The 21,430-nt window shown below is 41.8% G+C and overlaps 1 protein-coding gene across 1 annotated transcript in view; it reads right to left on the bottom strand.

Moving 5' to 3' along the window:
- Window positions 1–21,430, bottom strand: part of plxna2 (plexin A2) — a 233,546-nt gene that overhangs the window by 12,122 nt on the left and 199,994 nt on the right. The window contains exons 23-27 of the mRNA XM_053643848.1: window positions 11,854–11,920; window positions 11,080–11,226; window positions 10,586–10,745; window positions 9,390–9,493; window positions 25–124 (exon numbers count right to left, since the gene is read on the bottom strand). Coding sequence (XP_053499823.1) covers window positions 25–124; window positions 9,390–9,493; window positions 10,586–10,745; window positions 11,080–11,226; window positions 11,854–11,920 — 578 coding nt within the window. The remainder of the gene's footprint in view (window positions 1–24; window positions 125–9,389; window positions 9,494–10,585; window positions 10,746–11,079; window positions 11,227–11,853; window positions 11,921–21,430) is intronic.

Here is a 21,430-nt window from a genome sequence, read left to right as displayed (position 1 = left end):
CCAGAGATGTTCGTAAACACTCACCGTATCGGCTGATGGATGTGCGGGAAATGCTGGCTGTGGGAGGAATGTTGTAGGAGGAGGTCTGCTTCGGAACCAGCGCCACTACAGAGCGGTCTGACACCTGCACAAAGACAAAGAATGGCCTAGGTAAAAGAATGTAGTGGGTAAAGGAGCATTTTCAGTGACTTAATGAAGCATAAAGAAAATAATAGCAAAACCATTGATACATGATATTAGAATGAAACTAGCAAACACTAAGATAAGCTTCACAATTTCATTCGGCATTTGCAGCACTTCTGTTCAAGACTCGAGAGCCATTTCACGGTTACTGACTCCACAAACTGTCAGTGCAGTGTGAGGCAATTAGGAGAGTAGTGAGGCAAATAGTTTATCTGCTGATAAAACAAGTGAATGTTCCCTGCATACATTAGATCTGAGCGAACAGAAGCTGAGTCAAAAGACAGCACATACTCGTGGAGGGTCCTCTTCATCCTCAACGAACGTCCTAAGTGGTTTTCCGAGGCGGAAATTACTTTGTTCGTTTACTTAAGCACTATTTGGGAGGATTTGTTCATGACTCATTTGAGATCGAACACTTTTACTCGTACTCAAATAAATGTCCAAGAGAACAAAATATACTTTTTACTCATATATTTTCATTTACATTCAAAGTACGCCTCACAATTATCAAACGGCATGAGATTTTTTCTTTTATTCTTTCTCTTGTTCTGTTCTATCTATAAGATCTTTTGCTGGCGTTTCATACCGCTTCATACAGGACGAGGTGTCTCATTTGCCACACACATTAAAATAAATGCTCAGCCTTGAAACTTTGCTATCAAAGCTAAAGAATAATGTTAAGTGAACTTTAAGTCAGCCGTCTGAAAGCCAATGCTGAGTCTCCGGATCCCCAAAACGGAGAATTCGCCTCATTCCAGTTGAAAAAGTTGAATTCAAGCGTTACTCTTAAACCTGACTCGCCTTCTGTTGCAGTTTGTTTCCCTGCGTCCGTGTGAACATTTCCATTGCAAATGTACTGTATAGCTGTGCTGTAAATCCCCTGGCTGTGTTTTCTTTCATCGCCTCTCTGTGGTCCACCCACTCGGAATGCTTGTCTCGATGAGGCCATTTCAGCGCTCACCTCTTTGGATGCCTACAGAGCTCCCTGCATTGTGACAAATGGCTAGATACAGATTACTCGTTCATAAGTACTAGTAAGATGAAGGGAATCTGATTTCAAGAATGAAGTCTGAAAGCGCTCTATTTCAAGCGCTTTAAGGATTCAGCTAACATTCTTAGATTGAAAAAAGGAGGTGAAAAAGCAAAGCAGAAAGGAAACACAGGGTGGTGTGTCTGTGTGTGTGTGAGAGAGAGAGAGCGTGAGAGAGAGAGAGAGAGAGAGAGAGAGGTCAACTCCAACAGCCTAAGATAGTGAAAGCTTCAGAAAGTCCATTTCACAAAGGAAAAAACAGGTCTCTCTCATCTCTGTAATAGAGTCCATAATCTCTTCTCTTTCACTGGCTCAGTGTAAAAGCTGCCTGTAGTCGGAAATCATCCTGCACTGCTCTTCTTTCTCCTTCTCTCCTCCAGTCCTCCTCCCCCAGGACTATTAGTAAGTGTCCAGTTCAGGGCTGAATCCTACCTTGCATGGGGCTAATGGCCTGGCTGGAGAGACACTCGAAGGAGGGGAAGACTGTGAAAGAAATCATGTCAGAGTCGACACTCTGGTTATCAGACTCTCAAAAAGGTAACCTTTCTTTCTTACTCCTACCCCTTGCTCTCCATGCTCCCATTTTCTCCATTTCTTGTATCTCTGGCGTTCACCCTTGACGCCAGGAAAGGCTCCAGTAGCAGCACCTTTCAGCACTCTCGCTTTCTCTCTCTCTTCGACTTTCTCTATCGAATAAGACAAATGCTTAAATGCTGTCTAAATTTAAAAGCCCCCAAAATGTTGAATGCTGACATTTTGAACAATGTCAACGGTCTGAAACAACTATTAAATTGCAAATGCTAAAACAGTTATCATTCTAGCATTTGCGATGTAGTAGTTGTTATGAAGAGGCATTAAGAGTCTCGTCCATTCGTTTTTCTGGCTGGAGAATCACGTCCTTTGCTCAAATTGCACACGGGGAAACGGCTTTCGTGACAGTGTCACAGTGTTAAATAGAAAACTAAGGAAACCGGCAGTGGGTGGTTTAGATCTTTAAGAGGTCCAACATTCCATATTCCTGTATCTTAAAGACTAGGTGATACATACTTTGTGTAGACTTCATAAGTCTAAGCATGATTTTGAATTGCTGAGGCTTGCAAAAGTGGCTTTTTCTACATCCCTCTGCAACCACATCAGAATTTAGCCATATCTCTGCTAAATTCTCTTTTCTTATACTTCATGTGTGCATATGTGCCTGAGTATTTCATAAAGCAGCAGGAAGCACATGGAGTGTCTATATGGAGATAGATGGCAGATGATTGAAGGAAGGTGGATTTGCCCTTGAGAGATAATCCCGGGCTGGGAAGGCTGTCTGATAGTGGCTGGGTGGAAGTGATAAACGGCCAGCGTTTGGTGAGATAAGACCTCAATCAAACACAAAAAGCCAAGCCTTTTTTCCAATATCTCTGATCCCCATGGCCTTTCCCTGATGGGCATCAGTAAAGGCTCCCTGAGCAGGCAGAGCATTAACTCAAAGGCCACCTTCAAACAAGCGGGAAGTGAAACTGTCATTGCTCTGCCCAGCATTCAGTTCATCTAAAACAAATCTCATAATTAGTGCTTTCTTCCAAAAGAAAAAAATTTACATTAATTTACATTAATTTAAGAGAACCATGCAAATATGCATTAATAAATACATCACAACTATCTACAGTGTAGACTTACAGGAGCATATCCATAAATGTTTGTGCATCCATTTGCATAGGGCTGTTTTTTTCTTTTAAATTGTATTTATTATTATTATTATTATTATTTTTATTACCAATACGTGTGCAGGGGGCATGGTGGCTTAGTGGTTAGCACGTTTGCCTAGCACCTCCATGGTTGGGGGTTCGATGCCTGCCTCTGTCCTGTGTGTGCGCAGCTTGAATGTTCTTGATGCCCTTCAAAGGGAACTCAACGTTGCATGAGCTTCACGTTGTGGGAAGTGCCCTCGCGCATGACCGGTTACTGAAGTACGTGTGAAATCACGGCTATTTATAGGCATGCCATGGTCAGATGACATGGCAATTTCCCACGTCGCGTGACTATAAAAACGGCACCTGCAAACCACGCCGTCAGCCTTGTTTACTTCAGCGAAAGCGTGTATGCCGGCCTGTTCGTGTAAACAGTCCTAAAAACTCTTCACTTCCTCTCTATTTTAAAAAAAAAACTCTTTACTTTTCTGTCCTGTTAAAAAAAGAAGAAAAGCATGAGTCAGAGAGAATTCAGGAAGTGTTACTCCTTTCTCTTATGAGTAACGATAGGCGAAGCCTATGTGGCAGTGGCTCTTGCTCTTTACTTTTCTGTCCTGTTAAAAAAAGAAGAAAAGCATGAGTCAGAGAGAATTCAGGAAGTGTTACTCCTTTCTCCTATGAGTAACGATAGGCGAAGCCTATGTGGCAGTGGCTCTTGCTCTTTACTTTTTGTCCTGTTAAAAAAGGAAGAAAAGCATGAGTCAGAGAGAATTCAGGAAGTGTTACTCCTTTCTCTTATGAGGGTAGGCAGGGACACTTTCTGTGTGAAGCTAAGCTGAAGTGAGATGGGTTTCAGAACCTCAGGACTCTGAGCCGGCCGCTGTCGAGGCAGCCTGGAGGGGGAATTGGAGACGAGCGCTGCTCTATCTCTCGCTTTCTTCTGGATCTGATGCCACTGCTTCCGGGTTTACAAAAAAAAAACAGGAAGATGCAGCTCACGTTAACCCACCCTCGCTGACTCCAAGGATCCAGAGGGGGGAGCCAGTGCATCATTTTTATGAGAGTGAAGCATATATATATATATATATATATATATATATATATATATATATATATATATATATATATATATATATATATTTATAATTTATTGATTTAGTTAATTTACAAAAAACAGGGCACAATGAAGCAGCTCTGCTCTTGGCTCTCTCACTTCTCAGCTGAAGGGTGCTAGGTTCTCCCTCTGCTATGGAGAGTCAACCCACCCTACTCTGACTCCGAGGAGCCAGAGGGGGGAAGTCACTGAGAAGCACAGTGCTTCCTCACTCTGCAGAAAACTCCCCTTTTTTACCCCTTTTCTTCCTGACAGTTTGTGGAGTCAGTAACTTTTTTCCCAGTGCACCATGAAGTGTCATGCTTCTGGGGAAAGCGGTGTTTATTACCCCGCAATGTGGGATTATTCAGCCATTGGGGGGAATAAACAGTACCAGTATTTTGCTATGCCGAAGGTGGAGGAGGCGCTTGCAAGCCACCTCTCTCCAGCAGCAGGCCGTGTAAGACCACCTCGGCATTGGTTGGAGAAGCCTATGTGGCAGTGGCTCTTGCTAGAGGGGCTCAGCATACAATGGCAGTCCTCCTGTTCAGACCTGCTGAGCTGTGAAGGAGGCACAGTAGAGGTGACAGTAGAGGTGATGCCGCATCAAAGCAGCACATCTCTATTTGGATAGTAGAAGCAATCTCTATCGCTTATGAGGCACGTGGTCTCGCTATGCCTCTGGGCATAGGGGCTCATTCCACAATGGGGGAATGGCCCAAATCTAGTAAACAGGAGTGGACCGCCAGGTGCCATCATTCCATGCGGTATGTGGGCCGGATGAAAGTGTCAGGTTTGGGCCGGAGCTGGGCCACAGCAATTTTGCTATATGGGATCTAAGGGGTACCCTTACAGGAACTGTGTGTTACTGGGGTAGTCTATGCCACACACATTCATTCGGTATTATATTTTGGCCTTATGGGCCAGCTCATATATGGTTCTTGGAGATAATATCTCTGCTGTTCACAAGGATCTATTGTCTCAAGCCAGAGGGAGATTTATTATCCTCGGTCGGAACCATGGAAACTGTGAGTGTGGCCCCTGAGGGGCACCAACTCATAGATTCCGGTCTCTCAACCGAGGTTGTAGAGACCATGTTAAACGCTAGGAACGTCAGTGAGACAGAGTAAACTCCGCGATGGCTACAGTCCTGGAGTTCTTACAGAAATGTTTCTCAGCAAGGTTGGCTCCTTCTGCAGTTAGGGTCTACATGGCTGCCATTTCGGCCAGCCACACCCCTATTGATGGAGCATTGTGACGGGCCTTACCCTCAGTATGATGGAGTGAGTATACTCATTCCCACAGTGTGAAGCTCATGCAACATTGAGTTCCCTTTGAAATGGAAAGTCTGGGTTACGCACATAACCCTGTTCCCTGAGAAGGAAACAAGATGTTGTGTAGCTTTGTCATACTGGGGCATGCCTGTGAACTGCGTCTTCAAATAATAGAGGCTAACAGCGTGGTTCACAGGTGCCGTTTTTTAGTCATACGACGCGCGTAATTGCCATGTCACCTGACCATGGCAGGCCTATAAATAAGCATGATTTCACATGGACTGCAGATACCGGCCACACGTGAGGGCACTTCCCACAGCATGAAGCTCTCTTTCCCTTCTCAGGGAACAGGGTTACATGCTTGGCCCAGACAGTTTCCTCTGGGTACTCTGGTTTCCTCCCCCAGTCATAGACATGCTTTGTAGGCTGACTGGTATTTCCAAATTGTCCATAGTGTGTGAGTATTTGTGTGAATGTGCCCTGCAATAGGTTGGCACCCCATCCAGAGTGTCCCCCGCCTAGTGCCGCAAGTTCCCTGGGATAGGCTCCAGGCTCCCCACAACCCTGTATAGGGAGGAAAATGGATGGATAGGTTTGTGCACACTGAAGAATCAGTTTTGTCTCTGCCACAGCATCACTGTGGCTGTTGTGGTGCAGGCAGAGGTGGCTTTGTGGTTAGGACCCTGGACTAGAAGTTTGAATCCTAATACTGCCAAACTGTCAGTGTTGGGTCCTTGAACAAGACCCTTAACCCATATCTGTTCAACTCAATTGTAAGTCACATTGGATAAGAGGCTGCCAATTGAATAAATGTAAATACAAATCTGTTCAAGGTTCAGTCTTGATGAGGAACAGATGAAGCTGTGCTCTAGGTGTCAAGAAAACATGAAATAAATTTGATGCATCAGTGGGGCTGATAATTCCAATGATATGCCATATTTATAGCACCACTGTTATCGATGTGTATCATCATCTGTTATTCTTGTGTCACCAGCAGTAATGAACAAAGACAACTTCCAGAGACATGATTAAGACCAATTGCTTAATATGTGTTGGATTGGCTCATGACTAATTCCATACCCTGTGCTATGTTTTAAAACACATTTTTTAATTGCTTCTTCAAAACTGAGTGGCATACTGTACGAGATATTCTAGGCATGAATCCATTGCCATTGACACTCAAAGAAACAGATGTACACTTCAGCACATTACACACACACTCTTGGGCACACTACTTAGCTCACACTCAGCACATTTGAATTGTTAATTTCTTATCTCTCATGCCATTCAAATCCTTGAAATTGGAAATTCATTTGCTGCCCCAAGAGTACAGCAGCCCCTCAGGGACACACTTCCAGCCTGCAAATGATATTCAACCTGTGCAAGGTTAACCATCTCACCTCTGCTGATTGGACTGAGAAACACTGAGTGACTGACTTTAAAAAAAAAAAAAAAAAAAACCAACCACAAAAAAAAAAAACCTTTCAAACATAAAAACTTAGTTTCTTATTTCAGTTTCTGTTTTTTTTTTCTAGAATGTAAGTGAATTTAACTGAATTGATTAGAAAGAAAGAAGGAGATACAGAGATTAATAGAAAGAAGATAATTGAGAGCAATGCTATCTAGGCTAATGAAATCCTTATTTGATGACCTAATTGACTAATCACCCTTGTGCAATTCTAGTCAGTAATCAGTGGCGAGTGCTTCATGTCATCACATTTCCATTTATAGCTGTTAATCTACTGTAACATATTAGTTAGGAGCTGATTGTTAATTTGGGGGAAATCTAATGGTACACAATAGATTGTGGCATGGCCTTGTGAGTGGTGGGGGTTTGGGGTAGAGGTGTGCATGGCATCCAAGATCTGGTAAGATCAAACCAAACAGTTGTGGGAGCAAAGATTTTTAACTCGTTCATTAACATGAAAGTGTATTGAATATTCAGAATCCTGGGCACAGTGGTTTAAATGACTAATTTGTTTATATTTTGGGAAACATATTGGGAAACATATAACGTAAAGTTGTTAGAAAATATCATGGACGGGTGAAAAAAAATAAAATAATAATAACAGTAGGAGCAGGCGAGACTGGTCAGAATTCTCTTACAGAGTGGTCAAGAGTATCTGTCGGAGACCAAAATCAATGCCAAACTGCATTACTTTTTCATTACTGCTCAAAGAAAAACAGCTTTGCAGTGAACCCAGACATTTGGATTCTACTGTACACAATTTCTGAGGGTACATAGTGATATTCGCTTGGTAGAATTGACTACAATGTTTCTGTGGTCTACAGAGGCATACACACTTGTTGCTTCCATGGATGCGATGGATGGAGTGGACATTTTATATGCATTGAGACAGATGAACATAACTTTTTTCCTCATCTACGTATGTAATTGAGCAATTCTAGATTTACCGCTTATACTACACAGGGTTGCGGGGAGACTGGAGCCTATCCCAGGGGACTCTGGGCCAACCCATCACAAGGCACACACATTCGCACACTATGGACAATTTGGATACGCCGATCAGCCTACAATGCATGTCTTTGGACTGGGGGAGGAAACCAGAGTACCCAGAGGAAACCCCCAAATCATGGGGAGAATATGCAAACTCGGCACACACAGGGCGGAGATGGGATTTGAAGCCCCGACCCTGGAGGTGTGAGGCAAATGTGCTCACAGCCACACACATACACACACGCACACAAAGCTCTTAAGAACGTTAAAGGATACTTATTCTGTATTAGTGGCTCATAACCAGACGTGTGGCAAGGAATTTTAAGCTCCACTTATCACAGTTAATGTAATTGTGTACCTCTAAAAGATACAAAACACCTGCTCTTCCTCTCTCATCTCCTGTGCCTTTCTTTTTCTTGATCTCTGCGAAGATTTTCAGGCTGTATTAAGAGTTTAGACAGCCCCAAACACAAATCACCTTAGATCTATCATCAATGCTGTAGACGCGGATTATTTTCGCGTATGCGTGAGTCATGTTTCTCTTCCACACAGCTTTCATTCTCGATAATGACAGTGATAAAAAAAAAAAAGGTGATGAGCAAAATGAAGCAAGCTGAGATGGAGAGAAATCAGTCTACAAACAAACACTCCATCATGATGCTGTTAGAGGAGAGAAAGGCGGAGAGAGAGAGAGAGAGACATATTAAAACATATGACCAGTAGTGATTCACAATCACTTTTCCTTTCATTTCTTCACCTTCCTTGTTTGTGTAACGCACTGCGTTCTGCAATGTGTAGAGTTGAGATAAGTTGGGGCAAGGATACACTCCAGTACTCAGTACTCAGTACATGGTTAAAAAAGCACAACAGGCAAGAGCCTCCAGTCAAAACCCACACACATTCTCTCTCTCTCTCTCTCTCTCTCTCTATCTATATATCTCTCAAAACATACATCTCTTTGCTCCACCAACTAATAATAGCCATTACTGCATGTGAATGAGAGAAATACTGATAAAGGCTGCAGCTCTGATCTGTTTTCTCCAAAGCTGCTCACTTCAGACCACTCAGACAGACACTCACCCACAGACTGTCTGATGTATATTGTACACTTAGCGGCCACAACGATCAGAACTTTGCCAATTACAATCTCACTGGCGATCAATGAGCTGCTTTTTATCAGTCTGACGGGCAAACAAACTGTGACAACGAAACACTTTTAAAGCAGGATACTGCCAGTTTTTTGCGAAGTTCACATCCCATCTATAAAAGCAGGTAGTGGAAAGAGAGATTCTCAATCTCAAACGCTCCACCCACATATCTCTTAGCAGTGTAGGTGCTAGCAGGTGGTTTCTTGGACAAATTGAGTGATGAGTGCTACCGAAAGCATAGCTTTGCTTCCAGAGCTAGAAGAACACCGTTTCGACCGACAGGATGAAATGCTTTGTGTAGGAGTCAAACGTTTCTGTTTCTTTTCAGAGTTTCTGTACCACTATCGTGATTTAATCGTCTTTTAATATTCAGTTACACAACAACCTGATGTGCCAGGAAAAAGAAAGGACTTTTCTTGTCCTCAATGACTTTGGTTTTGCTAGTTACTTTCTAATTTTGTTATACGTTGGCTAGCAACATCACTGTTCAGCTTTCAGTTATGAAACCAGCAACAGAACAACGTTACCTGATAGTGCATGAGAGTGTTGAGCCTCTTCCAGTCATTCTCAATCTTGGTGGTGATATCTTCATCCTGCAAGACCACTCGTGCCAGCCGGCCTTGACGCCACTCTGGAAAACATCACCCACACATGCATAAATAAGGAAACACTACAGAGTGTGTTGATGGAGAATTAGACAGGTTCAGAGGAAAAATGATCATCGATTTTCCTCTCTGTTGAATGGTCCTCATTAGACTGTGTGCTTGCCAGATGCACAGATGATGGCTGTTTAAAAAAAAAAACCAACCAAACAAAAAAAAAAAACATGCAGAGCCGTGCCAGTTCCAGGCCCAAAAAGCTTGCAGTGGAAGCGGTTGTTCAGGCCAAGGTGCTGGAAGGCTGCTTTGAACCACTGATGGGAAGCTTTTGTGCCGTATTTATGTGGTAAATATGTGTGCCAGAAATGAGGCAGGGAATTGGGAAAGGTTGATTTCTTTTTTGTGCATTTAGCAAACTTATCCAGAGCAAATTCTAGAAGTTTTTTTTTTTTTTTTTTAAATCAAAATCACATCCTCAGGCTAGTACAAATAGGTCAGGGTCTGAGAATAAGCTAAAACCCTATTAAGGAGGAGTTCGTGCAACAAGTTGGTACAGAAACAAAAAAATAATGAGTCATGTTTTTTTTCGTATTGAGATATCAGTCTTATTCTGATAAATTCCATAGTTGGGGTCTAGTCTGATTTTGGCTTTATACGCAAACACACTGTTTAAATCTGACCAATAACATGGCTGAACAATGTAAAATCACCAGTATATTTTACCAAGGGGAACACACACAGACATCTCACTCGCTCTCAGCTCCTATGGTGTTGGTGGGGTAGCTGACCGCCAATTTACTCAATGGCGTATGGGGAAAATTATCCTCTTAATGCCTGTGACAATAACTATGATTACCACGACGATGACAGCCTGCCGAGATGCATGCGTGCGTGCGTGCGTGTGTGTGTGTGCACGTGTTCATTCCCGTGCATGTAGGTTTTTTTTTGTTTTTTTTTTTGTGTGTGTGTATGTGAAAAAGACAGAACAAGTATGAACGAGGCTTGCTGCAGATCTGTCAATCACACATGCACACATCCAATGACAGGGAAATAACTAATGACAGGGAAAAACATTTTTGCTATGTGTGCCATCAGTACACACGTACTCCGGGATGAGTACTCACCCAGGTCCATGTCTACAGCTCTGGGTCTCTGAGAGTACGGCATATTCTTATAGATGGCATCCAGTATCTTTTCCTTCACCTGCGTAATGGTATCACAGTTCAGCACCTTCACTGCAATCTCCGGACTGTTCTCGTTATCTGGATTCACACAGTTCAATATCTGAAAGAGAGAGATAACAAATGAGGTCGAGGTTGATCTGGATGAAGAGTAATCCACAGTTGGAGCGCTGTGATGGAGCCGAGCTTTGGGTACATGGCAAGGTTGAGAGAAAGGCCATTTGCTGGTCCCACAAATCTAATTTCACACCCACTGCAGGAGCCCAATTTCAGCTTCAGCAGGGTATTAGGGCTTAATGAACAGTCTGTCCGAGCACAAAAAAACACGCACGCATACACACAGGAAGCTATACACACAGGGCATATGCAAATACATGTCAACACCACTCACCCCAGTGATACATATGCAGTATAGGGGCGTATGTTAGACTACTAACCAATGTTTTGTACTCTATTTGCTGTCGGATGAGCTTGTCTTCACTGAGTGAGTAGCGAGCTTCCCCAGTGATGGCATCTATAGGCCCTTTCTCCATCTGCTGCTTAATAGCACAATAAAGCATAAACAAAGGCTCTCCAGCACACTCCTACAGATAAAAAGAGAGAAAACAGCAGAGAGTAATATTAGAGATAAAGCATGTGTAAAAAAAAAAAAAATAAAATAAAAAATGTTTACTTCATGAAGGCTAGCCTGCTTTTTCTTTGGTCTATCCAAATGAAGGTAAGTCTACATGATTCTGTATTAAATTGCGTTCGAAAATATACTCATTCATCTTTAATTTAGGTCTTATTGTGCCGCTGGAAGGTGATTATTATGCATACAGGGTATGCTGTATGTCTCAATTTCTACAGATGCACTCGAATACTAAATATAAAAAAAAATGATATGTTGTTGTTGGTTTGGATAAATAAATGATACACACACCTACACACATCATGGGGAACTGTATGCTGTCAAACAGTACGAACAGTAATTCAGCATAGGCTAGTGAAAGCTGAGTGGATGGATTAGCTGAACTCCAATACGAGATGCATGTTTCATTCACCATCTTACTTACACATGCACACCGATGCACACCAGAAAAGGTCTTACAAACATTACATTTTTTTTTTATATATATATATGAGTCCAGCACAGAGTACATCTACACAACGTGTGTAATGATTTTGCTTCATATGAGTGAAGAAAGGCATCGGTTTACTACTGATATTACCTTGAGGAACTTGTGAAGGAGGAAAGCGAACCAGTTGGTGAGCATCTTCTCAGCTACAGACTCAGTCCTGAAAAACACACAAAAAACCCCTTTGAATTTAAAATAAGCATTTTAATTGGCTTATATTTTATATTTTAGCGTTGGAAAAGTCATTCGACGGCGAAATTCAGGCAAAGAAAGGAGGATTTTTCTGCCTATAACATTCTTTGACACTCCACCTGAAACCATAAATACATTTCACCCAAAGGACATAATCATATTACATTTTAATCTTGACTTTGCTATCGTCCTGCAAAGATCATGTTGGGAAGGAGTCAGTTCAACAAACACAGTGGTAAGAACAATCAGCCTGCCTAAAGACGTCTAAAATCCTGCTAGCGATGTGAGATTTCCTCACACCGTCTCGACTTGATCAAGTTCTCGGATAGTCACATGACATAGGAGAATGGACGTATGCCGATTCGATCCAGTCTGTAATCAGACAGTCAACATGCTCCCATGCAGTCAGAATGAATCTTCAAAAGCAAAATTTCTCTTTTTTGACTTTCGGTAGTAGACAGACTATAAAAATGATATAGCTTGAGTTTGAGAAACATGTGAAAGGGAAGCATTTTGGCCAATCACAAATATATTCTTTCATTAACGGACTTCACTCTTCTGTACAGTACAAAATGTGCTACATAAAACAAGAAGCGAGGAATCCAGGCTACTATGGTATGTCCTGTATTGCCATCATTATATTCTACAGACCCCTCTGAAAGTATTGGAACTATAACCATACGGGTTTGAGATCAAAGCCATGACATTACCTCCACCATGTATGACGAGCTCTTATGTTTTGGATCATGTACAGATCCTTTATTTCTCCACACTTTGGCCTTTCCATCGCTTTTGGTAGAGGTTATTCTTGGTTCCCAAAGTGTTGTGGCTCATGTCTGTATTTCTTTGAGAATTCCAATCTGGCTTTCGCTGCTGATGAGTGGTTTGCATCCTGTAGTATGGCCTCTCAAAGTTTTCTTGAAATGGTGGATTGTGATACCTTGTTGGTGATGTCACTGGCTGTTGTTTTTGGTTTTTCTTCACAGCTCTCGCAAAGTGCCTGTCGGCTGTTGTTTTCCTTGGCCGACCTGTTTGATGTCTGGTTGTTCGTACGCCCTTCGTTTCTTTCTTTTTCAGGACATTTCAAATTGTTGTACTGGCTATGTCCAGTGCTTGCGCAATGGCTCTGATTGATTTTTCCTCTTTTCTCAGCTTCAAAATGGCTTGCTTTTATCTCACAGACAGCTCTCTGGCCTTTACGTTGGTTTATCCTCTTTAACAACAAAAGCAGTCTTCACAGGCGAAACCCAGGGCTCAAACCAAGAGTAGACATTCAGGACTATTAAGTGTTTAAACAGTCAATCTAACATGACACACCTGAGATACAAGAAACACTTGCCAGTCACATGTTCCAATATTTCTGATCCCTTGGAAAATGGATGGGATCAAACAAAAGGTGCCATCTAGATGTAAATATCAGGATTTTGATCTATCGTCTTATATTCATCTTTTGATCTCAAACCCGAAAGTCTTCAGTGTATAGCAAAGCTAAAAGAACTGGCTTTGCCTTTCCAATACTTTCAGAGGAAACTGTCTACAGTGTCAGAGGTGAAGTATAGGTGTGGAGGAGAGAAGCAGTACTTCACTTCTTTCTCCCACAATTCTTTTCACTATCCTTCTCTCTCCATTTCCATATTTTTCTGTCTCTGTCCTGACCGCAGACCCTTTCATGTTTTGCTTGCCTTTGAAGCAATGCGAAGGATACACACACACACACACACACACACACACACACACACACACACATTCCCCCATGTGAACTGTATTAAACACATTCATAAACAGATTTTCATGCTGTTCTCTAGAGCACATGAGGATTATTTTGGAAGGGAGATGAGCTGATGTTTTTTTGTTGAGGGGAGGAAAAAAAAAAAAAAAAGGATCAGGTAAAACCCAGAAAAAGAGGGAGAGAAATAAGAGAGGGAACAAAAAAGAGGGAGAACAAACAGCATCCAGACAGGAGTGGTTAACGAACATGAAAAATACATGAAAGAGTTACTCTCCCACTCCGAGAGATCAGCATGCCTGTGGAATACCAATACCTTTCCTCCTTCTTCTCTATCACACACACACACACACACACACACACACACTGCCTTGTCAGAACATGCATGAATTTTGTGTTCAAACCAATATGCAAACCAATACATTTGTCTCCTGAGTATGTACACACACACACACACACACACACACACACACTCACACACAGGCTATGAAGGGTAGCTGTTCATCAATTTAGCATGTAGGGAAAATGACTCTCCTAATGCTCATGAAAATAACTGTTATTATCTCGGAGCTGACAGAAGCGTGCACGTGTGTGTCTGTCTGTGTGCCAGAGAGGCGAAGAACGAGGTGGGTGGGACAAGGCTTACTGCAGGTCTCTCTCCCTCGCACACACATGAGAAAGAGATAATGCTCTCACTGCACTCGAGACAAGAATGGAGAGATGACTATACAGTGTGTGACTGAGAGGATGTAACCTCGCTGAATGCTGCTTTTACTGTATTGTACGTGAATAGAGCATCCTCGTGCTGACCATGTTACACACACTAGTGGATTTTTAGACCACAATAACAATACACACATATAGTGATTGATCTGTATACTCGTGATCACGTTCCCACTCCGTCTTCTACTCCTCTGTGTAGGTCTTCTACAGTCCCCTCTGAAACTATTGGAACGGCGAGGCCAGTTCATTTGTTTATGATATACAGCACACCACACACAACACATATGGGTTTGAGATCAAAAGATGGATATGAGACGAGAGTTTAGGATTTCAGCTTTTATTTCCTGGTTTACATTTAGATGTGTTATTAAACATAAAACATGTATCAGACCACACCCAATTTTTTAGGTGAGCAAAAGTATAGGAACAGACCGATCTTGAAGTAAATTAAAATAATAAAACACTTAATATTTGGTCGCATATCTTTTGCATGCAATTACTGCATCGAGCCTGCGACTCGCTGACATCATTGTATTGGCTATGCGTGATGTTTGTGCAATGGCTGGGATTGATTTTTCCTCTTTTCTCAGCTTCAAATTGGCTTGTTTTTCTCCAATAGACAGCTCTCTGATTTTAATGTTGGCGTATACTTTTTTATCAACAAATGTAGTCTTCAAAGGTGACACTGAAGGCTAAAACCTAAGATCTATTGTTTAAACAATCAGGGCACGCCCGGGTAATAAGAAACACCTGTCAGACACACGTTCCAGTATTTTTGCTCGTCTACAAATTGGGTGGTCGGAAACAAAAAATAAATGAATCGGCCTTTCTGTTCCAAGTTTCGGAGTGGACTGTTAGTTTCGGAGTGGACTGTAAGTAAAACCAAAGACGTGGGGAAGGCGGCTTTCAGCTCACGTGTCATTGGTTCTTTAAATGACACGTAGGTTTCGGCTCTGCGTCTCACAGCATAAATGATGCATTCAATTAGACTTGTAATTCCTGACCTCTGACCAACAAGAACTGAAAGAACACGCCCCCTCCCTCAACTCGGAGTTCCTAATCTCCTCAACACGGCAGCACACAGCATCAGCAGTAAACAAATTAGCGTGTGTTACCTTTAAAAAACATACTGTATTTACAAGTTACGATCAATCAACATATAGACATGGTCGCCTATTAAATCTATAACTGTGCAATGTTTTGAGAAGGAACATCTATATCACTCATCACAGTTAGCTGGCTAGCTTGTTGCTAACAAAAGGTGAACAGTGGAGGCAGCCATGCTTTTTCGCCCACGTTAAATTGAATGCCGCATAAGAACAGCGAGTTATATCCCAGTTTACACCGTACAACTACAAACCTGTTTTTACTCTTGCAGACAAAAATCGTACACTAGTTGTGAGTTGAGGTCAGTGGTCTTAGAATCGATATTAAGTCGATTGCGCAATTCCACTTTTGTGCATTCCGATTTGGAAAATGGCCCTAGCTTTATCCATTTCCTTTTTTTTTCTTTTTTTTTCCTCTCTCCTGTCGTACCATCACTCAGCGGCCTGGATGCAAGTCATGTCATCCCCCAGGAATGCCTTCAAACAAAGGAGCTGTTCGCTTATAATAACATTTTTAGGCGTGTTTTCATTCGCAGCACAAAGGTGATATAATTGCAGCGCTCCATTACTATGAAAATCAGGAACAATCATAAACCTTTCCCCGGCATCGCAAAAGGAGAAACAGGAAGCAACGGAACTAGTCGAAGCGTTCACGTTACTCGGCGTGCAGGCGAGAGCGAATGGCTTCCGTGCCACGTGCAGACCACACCAGGGTTTGGTTGAAGCAAACCACAGGCCAGCGTTTTCAAGAGGACCAGCGATCGATTCTCCCAGGATTGAAAAATAATTTTAAAAAAACACATTATATCAAAGGACTACGTTAGCAGACGGAATACATTCGAATTTGTAAACGGATTTGTACGTACCGCCATTACAGAGCAGAACATGTTAATAGTTTGCAGCTATCAGCTATACCGCCGATTCAAAACTGTTTTAATAATTTCATGAGTTAAGGTCTAGATGCAAAATTCACCTCTGTTTATATGATACTTTCATTTATAAAAATGTGTGTGCGTGTATATGTGTGCAGGCAAATTGGAAAGGAAGTACAATATCTTTATTTACTGTATGTGTTCGCTGAAAGAATGATAGATACACACACACACACACAAACACGCACTATTAACTGAACACCGCTGTGTTTAATATTGGTTGCATCAGGCAGGGACAGATGGAGGTTCTTTTGCCTGCAATCACAGGCAGCCACTTGGATGACAGCTGCACACACACACACACACACACACAGCTTTCTTTTGCACAAATATGACTTGAACTGACAAACATTTTAGACGATGGCCGTGTTCCCATTTTCTATTCAACCGTGGGTTTGGCAGACACACAGAGAAGAGTGAAAACAACTGAGCTTCAATTAGAGGAGAAAAAACGTTAGAGAGAGAGAGAGAGAGAGAGAGAGGGAGAGAGAGAGAAGAAAAAAAAAGCAAATTTCTAAAAATTATTTATTAAAATCCATTATGTGTCAGATGTTTCCTAAACACTTTTACATAAGAGTCTCTCAGCAGCAATGTACCCTACAGAGAGCACCCACACACACACACACACACACACACACACACACGTACATTCACATGTGTGCACCCCCAAAACACAAAACACACTCATACAGAGACAGATCTTAATGGGAGCTATTTGCATGACTAAATGAGCTTGCCTCATCCTCGAGAAGCAAGCCAAATAAAATCTTTTGTGCTTTCTCCCACTTCTCTCCCCTCTTAATGTCACTCTGTATTTGAATGCTTTAAAAGGAAGAGTCTCTCTCTGACTCTTTCTGCAGCCTTTTAATTGAGTATCATTAATGAACATCACGGTTTCATTAGCCAATTACACACTGTGCGTGTGCGTGTGTGTTTGAGTTTGTGTTTACGGGGGTAAAGGAATGCTTCGGGGGGGGGGGGGGGGCATACAGAACAATGTTCCTCTAATAGTCCATTCCTAGCTGCTCTGGATGGATGAAAATCTCATTACTGAACTCAGAGAAGCACACACACACACACACACACCCACAAACACACACGATAAAAACACGCGTTCACACAGCGTGAACACCATGAGGGAGAAATGGCCGGAGGCAACAGAGCCATACCATTTTTAGCTACCATTCCCTTCAGATTCAGAAATTTACATGCAGAACTATAGATGGGAGTGTGTGTGTGTGTGTGTGTCTGTGAGAGGGAGAGAGATCAGAATCATATTTTACACACTAGGTTAAAGGATGGCCATGAAGACAGTGAGTTATAACTATATGACTCAAAAAATGAAACACATGGGGAAGGAGAAGAAGAAGAAGAAGAAGAAAAAAGAACATTTCTTATAACTTATGAAATATTAATGTTCATTCTATATTTACTACTGTATGCATTCTCTCTCCAAGCACTGATAAACTCATCAGTGATACTACATAAGTATGGAATAAAACATGACCAGGCATGTTGTTTTAGGAAAATAAATAAAAACAACAAGGAGTGCCATCACCACACTAAAGCTGAATGCTAGAACAGTACATTCCGAAATGTTTTACTCCTCTTATACCTCAGCAGCTTGCCCCTTGATTATTAATTAACAGTATAAATAGTAATTCCATCTCTGGCTTTTTTTTCTCTCTGTCTTGAAATTTAAGACAAATAATAATAATAATAATAATAATAATAATAATAGCTTTTTTCCAGGTTTCCAAGAAACCGGATCCCGAACTGATCACATAAGTCTTCATCATATACACTGATCCGCCATGACATTCAAACCACCTGCCTGATATTGTGCAGGTCTTTCTTGTGCCGCCAAAACAGCTCTGACCTTTCGAGGCATGAACTCCACAAGACCTCTGAAGGTGTGCTGTGGTATCTGGCAGCAAGACATTAACAGCAGATCCTTTAAGACCTGTAAGTTACGAGTCGTCCAGCACATCTCACAGATACGCGACTGGATTGAGATCTGGCAAGTCAAGCCCTTGAACTCTTTGTCATGTTCCTCAAACCGTTCCTGAAGAATTTTTGCAGTGAGGCATGGTGCATTATCCTTCTGTAAGAATCCACTGACATTAGGGAATACTGCTGCCATGTATGGGTGTACTCGGTCTGCAACAACGTTAAGGTAGGTGGTACGTGTCAAAGTTACATCCAGATGAATGCCAGGACTTAAGGTTTCCCAGCAGAACATTAACTAGAACATTAACTTCCTCCGCCGGCTTGCCTTCTTCTCATAGTGCATCATGGTGCCATCTCTTCCCCAGGTAAGCGACGTACACACACACACACACACACACACAGCCGTCCAAATGAGGTAAAAGAAAACGCGATTCATCAGACCAGGTTACCTTCTTACATCGCTCCATGGTGCAGTTCTGATGCTCACGTGCCCACTGTAGGCGGCGCTCAGCATGGGCACTCTGATCAGTCTGGGGCTACACAGCCCCACACGCACCAAGCTGCAATGCGTTGTGTGTTCTGATACCTTTCTATCATAGCCAGCATTAACTTTTTCAGCAATTTGTGCTACAATAGCTCTTCTGTGGGATCGGACCAGACGGGCTAGCCTTCGCTCCCCATGCAGATCAATGACCCTTGGGCGCCAATGACCTTGTCACCAGTTTGGCCCTTGTCAAAGTCGCTCAGACCCTTACACTTACACGTCAACTTCGAGAACTGACTGTTCACTTGCTGCCTAATATATCCCACCCCTTCACATGTTCCACTGTAAAGAGATCATCAGTGTTATTTACTTCACCTGTCAGTGCTTTTAATGTTATGGCTGATCGGTGTAAATGATTATATATTTAATCTAAAAAAAAAAAAAACACACGCATTTTTAATAATTTTTTATAATTAGACTTAAATTTTGTGGAGCATCTGTTACTATAGGAACAATAAAATATCACGGTTAACGTTTCTGTTATCGATTACGGTATGTTATGTTATAGCAGTGATAAATTGTCATTCCCTCCCCAGCGTCTCCATTTCTCTCTTTTGAGGTTAATGAGATGAAAAAAATGCAGCTTGTCATTTTACTGAGAAACCATAAAAGCACAAACTCCTCTTTCCTGAAGACTCTCCCATGCTGGGAAATTTTACAAAGCGCTGACAAATGAAAATCCAAAAAAAAAAAAAAAAATCCATCACATCAACGATTATATGTTTTTCTCTGTTACAAAAAAAAACCAACAACAACAACACAGCTTTAAAAAATAAATAAATAATTCGCTTATCATTAGGCTTAGAGAGTGTTAAATGTCCACCATACAAGTCCCTGTGTATGGAGCGGTTACTATAGAAACCAAAAAACATTTGAACCAATGCATTAAAATCAATGTAGCATTTATGTCACAGCTATTATATAAAATGAATCCACACTTTCTGACCAATTAGAATCAAGAATTCAATAGTTTAGTATAATTCTAATAAATTCTCAGTGTTTACTGATTTATTGACGATATCAGAATGTGGATGCACGCTACATGCAATTTACAGAACCTAATTTCCAAAAATGACCATAGTTCAGGCATCTCAAAAGTTTTTTTTTTTTTTTTTTTCCACCTCATTATTTGTTTAACTATTATTAAACGCATGTGGGTCAGTCTGAGAAAATAAATTACTCACTCTGATGACATTGTGCACAATTCCTCAAAGATGTCTCATTCGCAAGCAACTGCCTCAGGGGTGGCTTTGACATACATACTGTCAAATAAATATAAGCGTCTTTTGTTCTGTTCATTTCAAGGAAATGCTGTAGAGTTGCACATGTCATCAAACTACTTCAGGTGCTTCTTGTTTTGTAGCATTATAAACAAGTCCCCCCCCCCCCGTTTGACTAGTAAATACAACACAGATGTTGAATGATCAAGTTAAAAGATCTCGACATCTGCGATCCAAATGTAACCTACTGGGCTACTGTAGTGTTTCAAGCTCTTTAACACATCATTCCATTAAATCCACTCGTAAGACTTGGACATAACTTAGACTTAAACTGACAAGTGTATGACTCGTATACATGTGCGCTACATTAAGCCAGTGTGGTCAAGCGGAGACACAGGACGAGAGACCAAAAACAACGTGTCATGTTAGGAAGAGATAAAATTGCAAAACAGTGAGCAGGGAATGACGGGGGGGGGGGGGGGGGGAGCGAGCGAGCGAGAGAGAGAAGAGATTTCCAGCGGCTCTGCTGCAGCTAGCTCTTTACTTCCACCAGCCTCTTTTTGACAGGGTGAAGGGCGCCGAGCACGAGAGAATACAAAAGGAGCGTGTCGAATTGATAATCCCTGAAAATTTCAGGAGGAAGAAAAAAAAGTATTGTCTAAAGCGATGGGCTTCTCAAGCTGGTTGTTGCGCGCCCCCCCCCCCCCCCCCAGCACAGGAGGATTACAGCATTATGCTCCTAATGACGACTGATAATGAGGGAGATGCCACGTCTGTCACGTTAAATAACAGCATAATCCGTGCTTTTGCCTCCACCACTTTAAATGTATGCATGTGCATGTATTTTCTACGATTATTAATGAGCCTCACATTGAAGAACATACTATTACAAATGGAGGGAAGCAAGACAGGGGAAATTAAATAAAAGAGAGAGAGCGAGAGAGAGAGAGAGAGAGGTCCTAGATCCTAGATTGAAGCCCTTGTTTGCTGCACAAAGACAACTTCATTTAAGCTCAATCAAGCCTTCAGGAGTCTGAGTCTTTGGAGCACCATTTAATTAATCAATATGACATTAAGAATGTCTGGGTAAAAAACGAGGCCTTTCTTTGATCGACACATAATTCTGGGAGATCAGAAAATCAAGCCAAATGTGGAAACGTCGAATGATAGAAGCCCGGAAGGAGGGAGAGATAGAGGAGAGAGATGAGTGTGGAAAAAGTGATTGAGATAGAGAGAGAGGGCTAAAGCCCAGCTGCTCCTGCATGTTTTATGAGGTG

The sequence above is a fragment of the Ictalurus furcatus genome, chromosome 15 (genome assembly GCF_023375685.1).
Source record: "Ictalurus furcatus strain D&B chromosome 15, Billie_1.0, whole genome shotgun sequence".
Taxonomy (NCBI): Eukaryota; Metazoa; Chordata; class Actinopteri; order Siluriformes; family Ictaluridae; genus Ictalurus; species Ictalurus furcatus.
This window is presented reverse-complemented; position numbering and strand designations above follow the sequence as displayed.